The sequence below is a fragment of the Neolamprologus multifasciatus genome, chromosome 3 (assembly GCF_963576455.1).
Source record: "Neolamprologus multifasciatus chromosome 3, fNeoMul1.2, whole genome shotgun sequence".
NCBI classification, from domain to species: domain Eukaryota; kingdom Metazoa; phylum Chordata; class Actinopteri; order Cichliformes; family Cichlidae; genus Neolamprologus; species Neolamprologus multifasciatus.
The window spans coordinates 41,699,572-41,715,523 of record NC_140441.1 but is presented as its reverse complement, the minus strand read 5'-3'; the positions used below and the strand labels follow the sequence as shown (position 1 = coordinate 41,715,523).

The following is a 15,952-nucleotide window of genomic DNA, read 5'->3' as shown; positions in this document are numbered from 1 at the left end:
AATTAATGTAAACTGAAATTTAAGACCACTCTCTTGGGCCTCTTCTGCTTTCAGCAGACAGCTACTTCTGCTGGCTCCCTTTCAAATTGTTACAAATAATTTTAAAGCACATTAATTTCTCTGTCAAAACACTTGAACCTATAAACTGAAGTTTATTATAGCTGTGTTATTGTGTATCATCTTATAATGTCGATTAATAATATTATTAGCGATGATTAGATGCTTATTTATGTAAAGTTCAAAGAAACATGTACATGAAATGAAGGAAAGAAAACTGGAACTCATTTCAAATGTTGATATAATTAAAAACCTAAACCTAACTTTTAAGAGAAAGGAAAAGATGCCTACTTTCCACTCCATTCACTTGATCATTAAATTCCACTCCATCATTTGTTTCATCCGTATCTGTGAAGAACCATGGCCATTAATTTATTTTTATGCATAAAAATATTCTGTTACTCTTTCAGCTCATTTCATGCTACTGGAAAAATAAAATTGATGAGAAAAAACTAAACATTACACAAACGCATAGGAACAAATAAATATATCATTAACTCCAATCTTACCTTGAATTCTTAACTCGACTGCATTAGAAATGACTGTGTGCCCACTCATGTAAAATCCACAGAAATACAGCCCAGCATCAGATAAATCCACTCGTTTGATTTGAAGGAAGACAAAAGAGACGTTGGAACTCATATTAAAATTTCTGATTCTAAATCCATGACAGAAAGAAGCTTCGCTGTCCGATCCATACATAGAAGAAACACAGCTGGGCTTAGTTTTATTGACCACTCTGAACCAGTCTGTCTGCGTTGGATAGGCAGATATGTTGGAACACTGCAGTGTGACCTCGTCTCTGTGCTGGACCTCCACAGTCTGAAACTCAGAAGCTGAGATAGAGATCCCACCTGAAATGAAAGAGCACATAATTTATTTCTGTCTCTACAGTGTTAAAGTTATTGTGACTGGAAAATTGTCAATTAGTTCTGTTTAATGACGTTTAACAATTTACAAGGTAACAAGAAGACATACCGAGGCAGAGAAACAAAGTTGTTATCACGACAAAGCTCTTCATCATGCGTTTAATCCTGTCACTGCTTTGATAGTTTCTAACACACAGCTCTTATAAAAGGGTTCAGAGGGGCGGAGTGTTTCTTTTCTTCTTCATCCCACCAATGACCTGCAAACATTTTCACTTTTGTCCCTCGTTCAACAGGTTCTTTTTAGGGTCTTCCAGCTGTGTGGTGCATGTGAAACCTGATATCTAGTTGTAGTTACCTGTGACAGTAAACAGGAAAGCAGACAGATGACTTTTATTACTCAATTTACAATACTGGAGAACGTCTAACATAGGTTGGTAGCTGGATTTTGACACAGCACTTGATTGTAAATAACTGCTGCAAATTGATGTTTACAAGTTCATTATATTGTGCAGAGAAACACAGTTGTGAGCTACTCCTGTGTCTGTGTTGTCCTTATACAATTATTGGTTTGCCATACACCTTTCAATTTTTCTAACCTGCCACTCATCTTGCATTTGTAACAGTAAGGTGGTCTTTACTGGTATTTTAATGGGCTCGGAGAATCTCAGATTATGTAGAACAAAACTGCAATCTTGGAAAGATTAAAGTTTTTTGAGAAAACTTTAAAAAACCTCAGAAATGTATTTGTTTCTTTGAACTTCTTTTTTGAACATCTGCATCATTTTGTGATTAAACAAGAGCTTCAGACAGCTGACAGGGTTCTTGCGTTATTGGTATTATCTGGTACACCTACAACTCTGCTAGACTTGCCTATACAAAGTCCTCAGACAGCAGGCCGAAGCTAACCATGTTATCAGCAATCCTCACAAGAAACACACAAAACATGCTGAAATTATATCGCTCCCGCAGAGCCAATACTGAGTCAACTTCAATAACTAGACTCAGCTGTAATTCAGACTGAAACAGATAAGCATAACCAGTTATCCACAATTTAACTTATTTCCTGAATTACAAATTGAACTTACCAGCATCCATACCAGCATGATTTTGAGAGGTTAAAGTTCCTCCTCGTTTTGCTCCCAATGCTCGGTTCCATTGACAGTTGATGTCGGTGTTGTAGGGACATGCACGGTGCTCTTGAGCATGCTCAAAAAGTAGACCACCCAGTTCCTTATTTTTCTCACAAATAAATAACCAACATGTCAAATAATCTACTACTGACAACGAGACAAGACTCAGGTTCATGATGTCAGGAAAAAACTCAGTAAATTATTCTTAAAATTAGGAACGTGTTCATGCTTTAGCAAAATCTGTTCTTGCTGTTTATTTTTTAACAAAAAAGACATCATGTTTGTGTGAATTTTAAAAAGCTTGTGCAATGTAATGGTCTGTGAAGTGATTGACAATGCCAGATGCGACTGATGGAGGGAACTCTTTGCTCATACCTCAAGGCACCGACTTATTGTATTGTTACACAATTAAGATGTGGAAACACAGCAGCTGGTTTAAATAGATCATAATTCTGTTGCTTTTATGCTGTTTAAGAAACTCCAACTTTAGATTTTCAACGCAGTTCTGCTCAGATCACACTGTGCTGTCTCTTCCTTACTACCTGACTCGTTCCACAGCAGACATTTAGACTCTCCCTATGAGATGTTTTCACAGTCATCAGTGTCATTTCTGACTTCTCCTCTATATTTACACTTTAACACATGTTTTTTCTCACACAAACGGTAGACAAAGAGAAATAAAGCAATGGATGAAAAGCTGGAAAAAATGTTTTTATTTTCCAAGGACTCGTGTCAAAAAATATATCAGCATGTCTATTCCTCTCCTCCCAGAACAGACAATGAGACATTCCTCATAAGAAAAGTTCATACTCAGCGTCAGATCAATAACTTTTCCATCATCAACACACTTAAAAGAAAAGATGCACAATAAAAAAGACAGAGGCACAAAAGTAAAGATACAAAGACAACTTCAATGCAAATTTTGTTATTTTTATTTTTGTTAGTACGTTTTGCCACATCATCCACAACACATACACAAAACTACATCAGTGGGTTATTATGATAAAGCATGAGCTCCACTTCCTTGTCTACCGTGTGGCAGCATACACAACATGAGACTCCAGCTCTCTGTGTGTCGCAGGCCTGAGACTTCTTTTGAGTTTTGTCTGGAAACTCATAGCTGCGTAGTTCAGGTCATCTGAGCTCTTATTCTGAAAATCAAAATATTGTAGTAGTGGATTTGTGGGTTACATGACGAAAGATTTGATTTAAAGTAACATTTTAAGAGTTTTAAAGTAAAATATGAAAACAAGATGAATAATGACACTTGGATTCCAAATAATGGGTTTAAATACTGTTTTAATTTGTCAGTGCGCCCCAGGGTGGCTGTGGCTACAATGTAGCTTGCCATCACCAGTGTGTGAATGTGTGTGTGAATGGGTGGATGACTGGATGTGTAAAGCGCTTTGGGGTCCTTAGGGACTAGTAAAGCGCTATACAAATACAGACCATTAACCATTTAACTTGAAGGCTTTATGTACAGCACTTTTCTACTCTACTGAGCATTTTAAACAATTTGCGTCATTCACACTAGCACTTTTCTTTATGCCTTTCTATGTCACACTCCATTGAACACACTAGAGTGCAACTTGAGATACTTGGCATGCACACTGGGAAAGCCGGGCATCAATCTACCAACATTCTTGCTAGTAGATGGCCTTCTCCTGAGCTACGGCCACCCTAAATTATACTTTTTCAAATTCAACTATTATTTTAATGTTATCACTGAGTCGTTTCCGTGCATGCATGTTTTGATTATCCACGTACTTTTCAGCTGAGTTAAATGAATGAAATGAAAGGATAACATTACTTGCTTGCCTGAAAAAAATGTTCAGGCTGATATAATTCACAGAATAATTACAAGGTTAAATGGTCTAAGGAGCTTGGAAAGAAAAGCGTCTGGACTTGTTTAAGTTGCTTGAAGACGTTTCACCTCTTATTCGAGAAGCTTCTTCAGTTCTAAGGTCAAATGGCAGAGAGTCCCAGATTTAAACTCAGTGGGAGTTTCCCCCCAAAGAGGGACAAAGGACCCCCTGATGATCCTCTATTTGTCCCTTTTTGGGGGGACAAATAGAGGATCGTCTTCAAGCAACTTAAACAAGTCCAGACGCTTTGCTTTGCAAGCTCCTTAGACTACGTTGACCTGGATGACTGAGAACCTTCACAGACATACAAGGTTAAATTAATCTTTTCAGTCATGACATACAGTGTGAGTAAAAACACATTTACCTTGATGTTTCCTGGTTGGGGATCTGGAGTTAAATTGAAAATATAAAAGTGTGTTTAGTTTCTTTCTAGCAACCATAGAAATTGTCTTTTAAAAGCAACTTTACCTGTCTGAGGTGTTTTGATTTTTAAAACCAGAATGATGACCAGTATAATGAGTAAACCAGTCAGACTACCTGGGATGATGTTCAGTGGGTGTATCATTCTATCAGACTCTGCAAAAAAATTACACTGACACATTTCAGGCTGTGTACTTCAGGTATAATACTGACAATAGTGAAATAACTATGATCCCAATAAAAATCTAATTTTTTATAGACAGGAAAATAATCTTACTTTCAGTCTTAAAGTCTTCATCATTGGTTTCACCACCTGTAAAGAAACATGGGTATTATAATAATTTGTGACTTCCCGTTCTTATTGAAAGTCTCATCATGTTGTTCTGCTACTAAGGAAAGCTTACCTTCAAATCTTAACTCTACTGCATTGGAAATAATAATATGCACATCCATGTAAAATCCACAGAAATACAGCCCAACATCAGATAAACCCACTTGTGTGATTTTAAGAAAGACAGAAGTGACATTCGAACTCATATTGAATTTTCCATTTTGAAATCCATCACAGAAAGAAGCTTGGCCATGAGACCCAAACATGGAGGAGATGCAGCTCGTTTTAGTTGTGTTGATCACTCTGAACCACTCTGTATGTGTTGGACTTCTGGAAATGTTGGAGCACTGCAGTGTGACGTCTTCACCAGGCTGGACCGTCACAGTGTGAACCCCAGAGCCAGAGACAAAGATCCATCCTGAAACAAACAACAAAGACAAAATGAGATTCAACTCAAAGTGTACGGTACAACAGACGCTGTAACAGGGCAACAACTTTTCGTCACTGCTTTCTAAACTCAAATTTAAAATCTGTTGTGCTCCTCGTTCCATTACTTATTTTAAGCTGTGAGTAGCAATGTGCCAGTACTTACTGAGGCTGCAGGAAATCAAAGCTGTTATCAAGACGAAGCTCCTCATCGTGTGTTTAATCCTTCACTGCTCGGACAGTTAGTGAACCACACAGCTTTTATAAAGGGGTTTAGAGGGGCGGGGTGATTTAGTTTGTCATCTTGCCAATGACCTGCCAAAGCAATGCAATGCATTTGTAGATATTTTAGCTTTATTCACTATGAGATAACTGAAAGATTTTCACTTGTGATTTCTGAGCTTTGAGACTCACGGACTTATAATACCATGTTACATCCATTTCAGAACATATTAAACAGAGTCAAACAATGAGTCACTGATCAATGAGCTTCCTCAAAAACTCAAAATATTCTATTTTAGTCCCTAAAAGTCTGGTGTGAAACATAAAAGAAAGGAAAGGGGGATTTACAGAGGTCTCCCCCTTTTTTGGCAGTTATCCAAGGATGCCATTTAGATTTGATCATAGAGATGAGATAAGGAAGTAACTTTGTATCCTAAAGTTGTAAAATTGTTTAAAGTCTTACTGTTTTCTTGGTGATTTTTGTGCTCATTCTTGACATGACAACATCTAACATTTTTAGATTTCTGTATGAAATTCAGCTTCTTTTTTCAGACTTTTTAAACTGCTTTTTTGATTACATGTAAAGCTGGTGTGGAAACTTGAGTTATAGTTATAGTTATACAACAAACAGCAAAAGATGAGTTTTTGATCTTTCTATTTAATGGTTATAAATGTTATATATAGAGAGGTCTTTTTTCTGAATTACTGGTTGAAAGTGGCACAATGCTCTTTATAAACGTAATTATTTTATGCACGCTTTCATGGTCTATAAATGTTTAACTGAGATGAAAATCAAAGCGTGAGTTTAAAGATGTGTGTGGTCAGACCCATGATTACTAAAAATTGGCTGCATGTACATGTCACCATTGTGTTGTCACCAATGGTGACCACTAGTTTCTGGAGTCAGTAAAAGATTTTGGTCACAATCATGTTGTTTTAATTCGGGCTGGATGTTACTGTATTTAAAAGAGAGGTTGGATTTCTAAGTTCATCAGCTAATATTCTGAAGCTCGGTAAGCATGCTGCATGAAGACATGTTGGAATGTAGACATGTAAATATGCTGACTGACAATTAAAAGAACACCAACTTTGAGTTAAAGCCCTATAATAATTCAAATAATTGAGTTACTAACAAAAAAAATCACTCACAGCATTTACAAAGGGCAATAACGAGCCTACTCCTACTCCTACTGGCAGTTCCAAGCCCAGACTAGTAGGATTGAGTCAGAATGCTTTACCAAATCAAACTTGCAGCTCATCAAGAATGAAATTTCAGTATTAGATATTTGGGTCTAAGTTAACAACAATAACCACCTCTAGTGCTGTTGGCCAACAGGCTGCAAGTGGAAACTGTGCTACAGTTGGCCAAAGACAAAAGAAGAAGAAAGGGGGTGTCCTGCTAGGAGGCAGTGGTAGAGAAGAAAAGGCAGGAGTGTGGAGGTGAGAGTAAGAGTTTAACGCCTGATCCCTGTTTCAATCCAGGGGGTCAATGTTGACATTGTAGATGACTATAAATACCTCGGAGTATACATTGACAATAAACCGGACTGGGCTAAAACGCCTCAGCACTTTACAGGAAAGGCCAGGGCCGACTCTATTTTCTGAGGCGGCTGAGGTCCTTCAACATCTGCCAGACAATGCTCAGGATTACGAGCTGGATTCTCTTAGGGTGGTGATGGAGAGGCGAATGTTATCCAGGATAAAGACAATGTTGGATAATTCCTTCCACCCACTGCATGACGTGCTGGCTAGCCACGGGAGCACGTTCAGTAAGAGGCTAAGATTACCAGAAAGCACCACTGAACGACACAGGAAATCATTCCTGCCTGTGGCCATCTCCATGTACAACTCCTCCATCTAACATGTACTGCTACTGCTAATAGCTACACCTTTTTTGCACATGCACTTCTTTCTTATTCAGATATTTATTAGTAAGTGACTTATATATATATATATATATATATATATATATATATATATATATATATATATATATATATATATATATATATATATATATATATATTGTGCTATTTCTTATTTCTTGTATTGTCTGTTTTGGTTACTGTTTGTACTGGAGCATCGTAACCAGCATAATTTCCCCTAGGGATCAATAAAGTATACTGATTCTGATTTAAATGTTGGGCCCATGACTGGTAAAAGGAGAGATCCAGCTGATGTAATGGTGAGAAGGAAGAGAAATGGGCTGAGAAGAACTTGTCTACTCTCCTGGAGTACTCAAAGCGCTTAATACACCACACCGCTTCCCTCTATGATTTTTAAGTGCTTATTAACTAACATTCACACATAGAGCAACTTATAGTTACGCCAGGGATTGAACTACCAACCTATCAATCAGTAGATGATCTGCTCTGCCTCCTGAGCTACAGCCACCCATCAGTAAGCCGCATTTACACGAGAGCAGCTGTGAAGTAAGGCCAGGAACACTGGAGGTGGGTTCAATCTGTTCTACAGCGTAGATATAAAGATAAATGGAGTAATGGTAATCTTTAAGGAAGAATATGTGACTAGTGTTGTGGAGATTGTCAGACAGGATCATGAGTTTGAAAAGGGTTGATGTTGAATATTGTCAGTGTGTCCCACAGGTTAGATGCCAATTCTCGTGATTATCTAAATGAAATTGAATTGAATTGAATAACATTGAAAAAAAGGTATCTATGCTTTAATCACATGCAAACTGGAAACTGCTGCTTCTGTATATATGTTGGCTTGGGCAACAGGATTGGAGCTGATGTTGCTGCACCATCTCCTGACTGGTAGACAAAAATATTGTTGGCAATGTTACACTGGCTGCCTTATGAAGTTATTTTCAAAAACTCCTACTTGTGAATAATAATTCAAAAGGTCATCAGCTTTTCAAGTTTGCCTCATAGCTGTGTCTTACTGTGAACAGCAGAAGTTGTATATGTTAATTTATTGTCTTTATTGATTTTATAGCTTGTTGTGTATTTATCGCTGTGTCTTTTTCTATGGATTGTACAATACAGTAATAATGTCCATCTATAGCTTAACTAACAGAACTCACTGCTAAATGGAGTCATAGTTTCCACACAATAAAGGGCGGTACCTAAGATGGGAATGCCACACCCCCTCACAGGCACCTCCCATAGGAGACCAGATAGTGCAGTTAGGGTCACAACATGTGTTCGGAGAACCTGAGTTGTTATTTCAGTTGTGTGTCTGTCACCTCAAGCTAGTCTGGCACTAATAATGTACTGTGACAAAGAGTACTGCTTCTCACTCGCGTTTTATGTTATGAAGTTGTTTTTAATCTCTAAAACTCTATCAGTGAATCCATTTGAAAACGGTGAAACCAGCTCGTGGTTAAAGTCACACCTTTGTTCATTCCTCTGTTGCAGGCAAAAAAAGGAGAACGAAAGCAACACATTTCTGTGAAAACAGCAAAGCATTTGTTGCGTGTGGTTTTAAAGGCTAGTGTCTGTGTGGTTTTCAGTTCATCTGATACACAGTGCTGTCACCGCAGTGGAAAATAACAGGGGGGGATGCATGAGATTTGTTTCACCCCACAATGTGCACAAGAACGTGGTCAAGCAAGAAAGCTGCCCATATACACACTGACTGTGTCAGGGTGTGATAGAGGTGTAATTAACATTTACAAAGTTAAAATAAATTTAGATGGCATCCATTTAGTACCACTTATGTGGGAGTAATGTTGTATTAAATCTGTGGTTTTTCCATCAGCAAAGAGAAAACTGTTGCAAGATTTTCTGTGTTTCTTAATCATCTGTAGTCTTAAAATCAGCAAATTCTTACTGTTCCACAGATTTTATTCGTGACTCTTACACTGCTTTTCATCAAAGTTTGCAGGATCAAAAAGTATATTTTCAATTACATTTCATTATAAAACATATTACTGTCTTGGAATATTTTTCTAAAGTCTGTGAAAGTACAAAGCCTGACGTTATCTAGCTCATGCTTCAATGCCTCTTCTTAAACTTTACTGTGAACCATTACTGACTGTACTGAGCTGTGCTCAGACCACACTGTGAAGTCTCTTCCTGTGAAGTGATCAGTATCTCGCTCATGCCTCCTTCCCCCTGAAGACGACATGACTCTCCCTATGAGTAACTTTATATGCCCATATTTTATTTGATATGAAGACAAATTAAGGCTGAAAAACAAACATAAAAATGTTTAGTCAAGGGTTATAAAGACTAAACCACTAAACACGTTTTCCCATCACAAACACAGAGAATCAGCTCTATGCACTGGCAGCATAAACAACATGAGTTTCACTTCTGTCTCTATTGCAGGCCTTCTGCTTTTTGGTGTTTGTGGGTGGAGTCTCAACACTGCAGAGTTCAGGTAAACGGAGTCCACATTCTGCAGGTGAAAACATTTACAGTCACAGACCAAAAAAAACACAGAGTCAATACTTTCACTATTCTCGACTGTGTCAGTTTGATAGCGAGAGATAATTGGACTTGGCTTCAAAAAAGTAGGGTGAGAACCAGTTGATGTTAGATTTCAGATGCTTGTGATTTAGGAAGCATCTGATATCTACCACAGGTGTCAGTGGTCAAGAGGCTAGGTAGAACCTGACCAGGCTTTCATTATGTAGAAGTGGCCCAGCCAGGCAGGGGAATCAAACCCCACATTTGAGCTGCAAAAGTTTAACCATGATACATGAGCTTACTCAGTGTGACTGAATTACAGTCTAATGAAGACAATGCAGAAACAGGAGAAGGTGTTGGGTAATGATAAGGAAAGAAATGCAGACTGCCAGATAGCAGTGGATTTTTCAAAGGGATAAAAAAATAAAAGCTGTGGTGATGACATACACAAAGAGGGAGGAACATAAGATGATGCAAAAAGGCAAATGATGATTTTTATGTGAGGCTGTACACTAAGGAAACTGTAAATGACTTCTGTTGGTTGCCAAGGCAAAGATCTTGAGGTGGAAAGGGCCCAGGCAACATGCACATATGGGCCTCACCTGGGATTTGCTCGGGGTGGATGGGTACCATGTGGGCACTGGCTCAAAATGGGCTTTTTGTATGGGTTCCACTTGGGTTCCTCACATTAAACCAGTATGGACAATCCAAAGTGGGCACATATAGTAGGTCCTTGCTGGGTCAAAGATGGGAAATACTTAACTTGGTTCGAAATGGGAAAGACACGTTCACGGACTCACTGGGGTCAGTTGGGGCCCATTTAGTTTCAGATTTCCCCAACATAACACCAATATGAGTTTATAAAATTGGGGCCATTATGGAACCCGTGTACAATCCCACTTAAAACTCAATTTTTAGCTGTTGTGTTACCCAAATGGTACCCACACAAATTTGAAAGATGGGACCCGGATGGGTTTTTGTGTACTTTGCCCAGTTGGGGCTCATTTAGTGACCAAATTTTCTCAACATAACACTTATATGGACATTTAACATGGGGCCATTACAGATCCGTGGTCATTCCTGTATGGGTCCATTTTTCAGCCCATTTCTAAACCATATGGGCCCCACATGTAAATGTTGGCTAGAGACGTGCAGCAGGTTAGGGTGATTTAGACGTAAATGTCATGTACGGTTTTAAATACTTTTTATACACAATAAATATTGAACACTTTGAGGCAAGTTAGTTGCATCAAGAAGCCCTTTTTGTTGAAGACTCATTTCTTCTGTTCATTAGCTAGGTTACAAAATTGTCTTTTGTTTGCCTTTGGTTCACATTTTGTGATATTGCAAAATGTGAGCTTGCTCCTGAGGAAATACATTGAGACATTTTCATTATGTGTCAATTATTGAGCAGAAATGAGACTAAAAGTCTTAAATACTCAAATTACATCATCTGCTTAAAAAAAATAGATGATGCATATTTTTGCATTTTGTTTTCACCAAGTGAAAAAAAAGTAGAGCACGAGAAATGACTGGGACTCTTTGCTAAGAATCCAGGATAAGGAGACAGGTAAAAGTTACAGGACACAGCCAGAGCTCAGGCACCACAATCTCTCAATCTCTCAATCTCACAATCTCTAATCAAATCACCTGGTAGCAACTATCACAGCCACATCAGGCTGCTTTTATGGCATTAAATTCGGTGCAATTTGCAGAAAATCATTTAAATAATATTTTATTATGATTTAAATAATAAAATGTAAAAATACAGCAGCCTGTTTAAATGGTAAATGGCCTGTATTTGTATAGCACTTTACACATTCAGTCATCCACCCATTCACACACTGGTGATGGTGATGGCAGCTACATTGTAGCCACAGCTGCCCTGGGGCACACTGACAGAGGCGAGGCTGCTGGACACTGGTGCCACCGGGCCCTCTGACCACCACCAGTAGGTAACGGTAAACAGTAAGTGTCTTGCCCAAGGAGACAACGACCAAGACTGTCCAAACCGGGGCTTGAACCGGCAACCTTCCGATTACAAGGCGAACTCCCAACCTAAATCACAACCTTGCCATCTTTATGCTTCCTAAAGAGCTCTGACTTCAAAAATTGCATGAATTTCATCTCAGTTGTTGTCAGACAACACTGTGTATTGCTTGCAAGGAAATGTGTATTGCTCTTCTCCCAGAGCAGACCATGAAACATTCCTTGAAAGAAAATTTCACTATCAGCGTTAGACCATTGTCTGACTTCTGCTATATCTACACATTTGAAGCTTAGTGTTTTTCCTTTCAAACAAATGTGCACAATAAAAAAGACAGAAACACTAAAGTAAAGAGACAAAGACTTTAGTAAAAATTTTATTATTTTTATTTTTTGCCAGCCAGTTTTTGCCATGTCATCCACAAAACATACACAAAACTACATCAGCAGGTTACTATCATAAAGCATGAGCTCCACTTATTGAGTCTATCTGGCGGCAGCATACACAACATGTGTCTCCAGCTCTGTCTGTGCCACAGACCTGCAGCTGTTTTTGACCTTCATCTGTATATTCATCCCCGTGTACTTCAGATTTTCTGAGCTCACTTTCTGAAAATCAAATAGTTACACAGACTTTACAACACATATGTGAAATGTTATTGAGTTGTGGTTTGTACCAAAAAAATATTGTGCATTAAATGGGATTTTTTAATTTTAATTCCCTAATAATACCTTATCTATACCAGCTGGGCAGCACAGTATTAAACAAAATTAAATTAAGAATCCAAGTTAAGTTAAAATATTATCATATCCAGTGAACTAAAAGAAATGAGGAGAATTTTAATGACATAAGTCCTACTGATGTTACAGTACTAAAACGTTTCCCTGCTGTGAGTAATAACATTTTGCCTGATTCAGATAATATTTGGGATATTTGTTTTCAACTCATAACATTAAGCTTATAAATTCTAATTTAAGACAATTTAAGACATTTTTTTTTACCTTGTTTCTCTCTGGTTTAGGTTCTGCAGATAAGGAGCAAATATAAACATGTGATTAGCTCTTTAATACCACCATACTTTGCTTTGAATTTCAAATCAACTTATAAGAGGAGGCACAACAATTACAGCAAATTTTACCTGTTTGAAGTTTCCAGATTTCTAGAACCAGAACAATGACCACCACAGCGAGTAAACCAGTCACACCACTCAGGACGATGCTCATCACATGTGTATTACCAGGCTCTTCTGTAAAAGAGATTATAATAGAACATCACTTTAATTCAATCTGTTTGATTTACACGTAATATTAATAATAATAATGATCACAATGAAAAACAAAAAAGTGTCAGAAAAGTAATTTTACTTTCAGTCTTAAAATCCTCTCCTTCATTGGTTTCACCGCCTGTAAAGAAACATGGCTATTATAATATTTTGTGATTTCCTTTATGTCTGTGAGCTGATTTTGGATTACGCATGACAAGACAAAAGTCCTCCTTACAAGCTTACCTTGAATTCTTAACTCAACTGCATTGGAAATGACTGTATGCTTATTCACATAAAATCCACAGAAATACAGCCCAACATCAGATAAATCCACTTGTGTGATTTTAAGAAACACAGAGGTGTTGTTGGAACTCATATTGAATTTTCCATTTCGAAATCCATCACAGAATGAAGCTTTGCCCTGAGATCCAAACATAGCAGCAATACAGCTGGGCTTAGTTCTGTTGATAACCTTGAACCAGTCTGTCTGTGTTGGATGACTCGAAATGTTGGAGCACTTCAACGTGACTTCTTCATCAAGTTGGACCTCCACAGTCTGAAACTCAAAACCTGAAACAGAGATCCAGCCTGGAATGAAAGAACATAATGTTCATGTTTGAGCCTACAGTGTTACAGGACAACAACATCCATTGTATCTGTTTAATGACTTTACTTATTCCATTATTTGAGAGTACTGTGGTGCCAGTACTTACTGAGGCTGGAGAGAAATAAAGCTGTGCTCAAGACGAAGCTCCTCATCATGTGTTTAATCCTGTAACTGCATGGATATGTTGTACAACACAACTCATATAAAGGGGTTCAGAGGGGCGGAGTGTATTTTTCTTTTTTTATCTTACCAGTGATCTGCCTATACAATGTAATGCTTTTGCATACATTTCTGTTTATAAAACCAGTTACAAAGTTTCCAAATGTTACCAAAGTGTGGTAGAAATTCATAAAAAGTAACTCAGAAACTCCCACAGTCCTCTTCTCGGCCCTAAAATGGTTTACATTTAAAACGAAACAAGAATGTGGTACTTTGGCATCATAGTGAATTTGTTGTTGAATTTCAGCTTTACTGAAAATGCGTTGGAACAGACATTTATGAGAGATGTCCTGAAACATGTCATAAGTTCTTATTTGCAGTGTGAGCTAAGTATTTATTCACTCAGTCAGAGGCAAAACCATGTGCTTTGTTTGTGGAGAACAGATTAATGTATTTAAAGTGGACACTTTACACCACATTTATTAAGGCTATTTTACACCATAGAGCCCTACTCTCAAAAACTGTCATAGATGTAACACTGTCTGTGCAGCTGGATTTAAGAAATAAGTGCTTAAAGTCAAAGTTTTCAAAACATGTTTAGTTGGTTGGTTGCAGTCAATAGACTTACTTTATTTATGTTAGCTAACTAATAATAGAACCAATAACACGACGACCCCAAAACTAAGGATATACTGTCCACTTTCACTCTCTGTCTTATTAAGAGGTTCTTCATGGTTTGGCTAGCAGAACTGAGACAGAAAAACCTAACTGTTAGCTGTAATTTTCGGTTTGTAAAACACTTTATAACACAATGTCTTTTCAGCTACTCCAAGCCGCTCTGCTCTTCCCAACCCGAGAAGAAACAATAGACGTTCGTCTTTATATATATATGTGTATATATATATATATATATATATATATATATAAGAAATCCTACCAGTGGCTGGACAAAGCTGGACTGAAAGATAGCACAGAGGCACTAATCATGGCAGCACAAGAGCAAGCTCTGAGTACAAGATCCATAGAGGCTGGGGTCTATCACACCAGGCAAGACCCCAGGTGCAGGCTGTGTAAAGATGCCCCAGAGACAATCCAGCACATAACAGCAGGGTGCAAGATGCTAGCAGGCAAGGCATACATGGAACGCCATAACCAAGTGGCCGGCATACTGTACAGGAACATCTGTGCCGAGTATAACCTGGAAGTCCCGAGGTCAAAATGGGAAATGCCCCCAAGGGTGGTGGAGAATGACCGAGCTAAGATCCTGTGGGACTTCCAGATACAGATGGACAAAATGGTGGTGGCTAACCAACCGGACATAGTGGTGGTAGACAAACAGAAGAAGACGGCCGTAGTGATCGATGTAGCGGTTCCGAATGACAGCAATATCAGGAAGAAGGAGCACAAGAAGCTGGAGAAATACCAACGGCTCAGAGAAGAGCTCGAGAGGATGTGGAGGATGTATATATATTTATATATATATATATATATATATATATATATATATATATATATAGTCACTTATTAATAAATAGCTGAAAAAGAAACGTGTAGTTGTAGCAGTAAACAGTGTGTTAAGTGGATGCATTGTACAGGGAGATGGCCACAGGCAGGAAAGATTTACTGTGTCGTTCAGTGGTGCTTTTCGGTAATCTCAGTCTCTCACTGAACGTGCTCCTGTGACTGACCAGTATGTCATGGAGTGGGTGGGAGGTGTTATCCAACATTGTCTTTATTTTGGACAACATCCGCCTCTCCGACACCACCTTGAGGGAGTCCAGCTCCATCCCCACAACATTACTGGCCTTACGGATTAGTTTATTGAGTCTGTTGGCATCTGCTACCCTCAGCCTGCTCCCCCAGCATGAAACAGCATAGAGGATCGCACTGACCACAACAGACTCGTAGAAAATCCTGAGCATTTTCTGGCAGATGTTGAAGGACCTCAGTCGTCTCAAAAAATAGAGGTGACTCTGGCCCTTTCTGTAAAGTGCTGTGGTGAAATTTGGTATATGTTTAAATTTCTTCAGTACTGAACAGCAGAAATAAGGATTTCTTGTTGGAGGTCATTTTTGAAAAAAAAATAAAAAAAATAAAAACAGCGGTCGACACTCGACAGCACTGAACACGGCAGCAGACTGGTGCTTAGTAAGCGAGTGAATAATGCAGAAAATAGACATTTTTAATGGGAAACTGGTCTTGAAGTACACTGAGAAGGAAGTGTGATTTTATCATGGTG

The 15,952-nt window shown here is 38.3% G+C and overlaps 1 protein-coding gene and 1 long non-coding RNA gene across 2 annotated transcripts in view; one reads left to right on the top strand and one right to left on the bottom strand.

The window, feature by feature from the left end:
- LOC146523247 (uncharacterized) overlaps nt 1–15,952 on the top strand; it is a 339,030-nt gene that overhangs the window by 206,879 nt on the left and 116,199 nt on the right. The gene's annotated exons all lie outside the window — the stretch shown is intronic.
- LOC146523263 (uncharacterized) lies at nt 952–5,824 on the bottom strand. The gene is made up of 5 exons (XM_085148237.1): nt 5,265–5,824; nt 4,649–5,090; nt 4,390–4,535; nt 4,286–4,308; nt 952–3,207 (listed from the first exon to the last, which is right to left on the bottom strand). The coding sequence occupies exons 1-5, from the start codon at nt 5,308–5,310 to the stop codon at nt 3,085–3,087; spliced, it is 780 nt and encodes a 259-aa protein (XP_085004363.1). The 5' UTR covers nt 5,311–5,824; the 3' UTR covers nt 952–3,084.

Excerpts from the sequence above, each read along its gene's own strand:
- LOC146523263 (XM_085148237.1), bottom strand. The coding sequence starts at position 5,310 with ATGAGGAGCTTCGTCTTGATAACAGCTTTGATTTCCTGCAGCCTCA. Across the intron at positions 5,091-5,264 it reads TTTGATTTCCTGCAGCCTCA|GATGGATCTTTGTCTCTGGC; the intron begins GTAAGTACTGGC and ends TGTTTGTTTCAG. Across the intron at positions 4,309-4,389 it reads AATCAAAACACCTCAGACAG|ATCCCCAACCAGGAAACATC; the intron begins GTAAAGTTGCTT and ends ATTTAACTCCAG.